Source organism: Pan paniscus, chromosome 9 (genome assembly GCF_029289425.2).
Source record: "Pan paniscus chromosome 9, NHGRI_mPanPan1-v2.0_pri, whole genome shotgun sequence".
In the NCBI taxonomy this organism is placed as follows: domain Eukaryota; kingdom Metazoa; phylum Chordata; class Mammalia; order Primates; family Hominidae; genus Pan; species Pan paniscus.
The window spans coordinates 57,229,890-57,233,135 of NC_073258.2; the positions used below are offsets into that span (position 1 = coordinate 57,229,890).

A 3,246-nucleotide genomic window follows, 5' to 3' on the forward strand; every position below is an offset into this window, starting at 1 on the left:
CACCTGGTTCAAAGAGGCCCAGAGCCAATGTACTCCATCCCACCCTTTTGGAAGATTCACCTCTGTCCATGGTGTCCTCACACACTCCCTTTACAGAAGGAGGATGATGAAGGCTGCTAGGTTGACCCTGATCACCATCGTAGATAGACCCAGTGCTGAATCCAGCCCTGTCAAGGAGACCGGTGCCTTGTGCTCTTCACTCCTTCCCAGTTCTACTGTTTATGCTTCTTAAACAAACAGGACTTTGTTATGAGCAGAAAGATAAATCGGTGTTCTGAGTTACTGGAACCCAGGTCAGGAAATTAAGACACCCTATTTCGAAGCATGCCAAAGACTGAATGAGAGAAAGTACAGTACAGTATCATGGCTATGTAAGGAAGCCAGCCATATATAAATTTCGCTTATCTAGTAGGACACTTGACTTAATGTTTAAAATATGGTTTAGAGTAGCTAGGAATTGGCTTCTTTCTCATTTGATTCCAAAAAATGGTACATGGTACTCCAATTAAGAGTCTGGACAAAGCCTGCTAAAAGCACAATAATCTAGGCCTAGAAGATGGTACCAATTTATATACATTTGTATTTTTGTAAATAAAAGTTAATTTTTCAGGCAAAATGTGGTAATAATTGACAGATATGCATTGGTTATTTGAAAAAGACATTGCATATTCTAAGAATTGCATTGCAATATGAAAAGAAAGCATTGCAAATGTATCTGTACGTTGTATAGGTTTACTTTATTTTATGGATTTGCTTTGCTTTTTCTCAGGAAAAAGTATGAGAACTTATTTTTCTTGAGTCTCGGTAAAGTATTTCTATTGGATATCAAAGACCAATTATAACTTGCTGTTGCCATATTTCACATTTCAGTTTAGAGTGCCTTCTCCTCTCATTCCCAGTAAGCACTCTTCTGAGAAGCCAGGGCCTCTGGTTACTTTCAAAGGATGACTCCCAAGCCTTCGGTCCTTAGCTTTTGTCATATCTAACTTTAAAACTGTGGAGTAGGAACTAAGCATGAAGACATTAGTCGAATATTTCAGGTTTAAATGCCATAGTACAGTTACTCTTATATCTCGATACATTTGACATTAGCAACTATTAAATTTGAAATTAGAAGTGTAAAAATGGGCTTCTATGGGACATACATTCTATTTCCAAATTTAGTTCTTATGCTTTTGTGAACTGGGCTTTTCTTCTGTCTTTTGTTTTCAATTTTTATTTCATGTTCAGTGGTACATATGCAGGTTAATTATATAGATATATTGTGTGTCGTGGGGGTTTGGTGAACAGATAATTTTATCACCCAGGTAATAAGAATAGTACTCAGTAGGTACTTTCTTGATCCTCACCTTCCTCCCACCTTCCACCCTCAAGTAGGCACCAGTATCTGTTGTTCCCTTCTTTGGGTCCATATGTACTCAATGTTTAGCTTCCCTTTGTAAGTGAGAACATGCAGTATTTGCTTTTCTGTTCCTGTGTTAGTTTGCTTAGGATAATGGCTTCCAGCTCCATCTATGTTGCTGCAAAGGACATGATCTCATTACTTTTTATGGCTGCATAGTATTCAGTGGTGTAAATGTACCACATCTTTATCCAGTCCACCATTGATAGGCATTTAGGTTGATTCCATGTTTTTGCTACGTGAATACTACCTCAATGAACAGACACATGCATGTGTCCTTATGATAGAATGATCTATATTCCTTTGGATATATACCCAATATATATCCAGCAATGGGATTGCTGGGTCAAATGTTAATTCTGTTTTAGGTTTTTTTCTTTTCTTTATATAGATGTAAAATACAGTTTAGTTTAGATTTTTGTTCCCATTAAGACCAGAATTTTAAATGCAGCCTTAAGCTAAGACCCTAATATTTTTGGGGGTTTTTTTTTCACTCATGGAATTTTTTATGGAATAAGTAAATAAACTGTGTTTGAATAAAGTGTTGAAATTTTCTGATTTTATAGGTAAGACAATCAGAGAAGTCACTAACTCATATCACATGGCTAGGTAGGGATTCCAAATGGTCTTGATATTGCGGTATCATTACTCTGAATTAATTCCAATCTCCATATCATTAACAGGCATCAAGAAACACAAATCCATGGCTGATGTTAATTTTACATTGGTTACTGAGTTTATCCTTTTGGGACTGACAGATCGTGCTGAACTGAAGATGGTCCTCTTTGTGTTGTTCCTGTTGATCTACACCATTTCCCTGGTGGGAAATCTAGGAATGCTCTTTCTAATCTATGTAACTCCCAAACTCCACACACCCATGTATTATTTCCTCAGCTGTCTGTCATTTGTTGATGCCTGCTATTCATCAGTTTTTGCACCCAAAATGCTGCTGAACTTCTTTGTTGAGTGGGAGACAATCTTATTCTCTGCATGTATTGTGCAGTATTTTTTATTCGTGTCTCTCCTTACCACTGAGGGCTTCTTGCTGGCCACAATGGCTTTCGACCGTTACATGGCCATTGTGAACCCTTTACTTTATACAGTAGCTATGACTAAAATAGTTTGTATTGTGCTCGTATTTGGGTCATGTATGGGAGGTTTAATCAACTCACTGACACATACAATTGGCTTGGTGAAACTGTCTTTCTGTGGGCCAAATGTCATCAGTCACTTCTTCTGTGATCTTCCCCCACTGTTGAAGCTGTCATGTTCTGAGACATCTATGAATGAATTGTTGCTTTTGATCTTCTCTGGCATTATTGCCATGCTCACTTTTTTGACTGTGGTGATCTCCTACATCTTTATTGTTGCTGCTATCCTGAGGATCCGCTCAGCAGCAGGTAGACGTAAAGCCTTCTCCACCTGCACCTCTCACCTGATTACCGTGACCTTATTCTATGGATCGATAAGCTTTAGTTACATTCAGCCAAACTCCCAGTATTCCCTAGAACAAGAAAAGGTGGTGTCTGTATTTTATGCCCTGGTGGTTCCTATGTTAAACCCATTGATTTACAGCCTAAGGAACAAGGAAGTGAAGGAAGCTGTGAAAAGGGCTATAGAAATGAAACATTTTCCTTGTTAATTTCATATTTCCATATGCAAAAATAGACTACAAACAGTGGTTTGTCTAATTATATCTATAAAGATTTAATAAAATTTCAGTCCTACAGGAGCCTTAGAGTTTATTCAACTGGAGCCATGTGTTTTACCGTGGAAAAAAAAGACCTAGAAAAATGTGCCATAGAAGACATGGCTGGTTACCATGTTAACTAACCTAAAAACCA

The 3,246-nt window shown here is 37.8% G+C and overlaps 1 protein-coding gene across 1 annotated transcript; it reads left to right on the top strand.

The window, feature by feature from the left end:
• Nucleotides 1-2,105: 2,105 nt before the first annotated feature.
• On the top strand, nt 2,106-3,044 carry LOC100973841 (olfactory receptor 5J3-like). The gene has a single exon (XM_003811695.3). It carries the CDS (start codon nt 2,106-2,108, stop codon nt 3,042-3,044), a length of 939 nt encoding a protein of 312 aa, XP_003811743.3.
• Nucleotides 3,045-3,246: the final 202 nt, after the last annotated feature.

Coding starts and splice junctions, on each gene's coding strand:
- LOC100973841 (XM_003811695.3), top strand. CDS start 2,106: ATGGCTGATGTTAATTTTACATTGGTTACTGAGTTTATCCTTTTGGGA.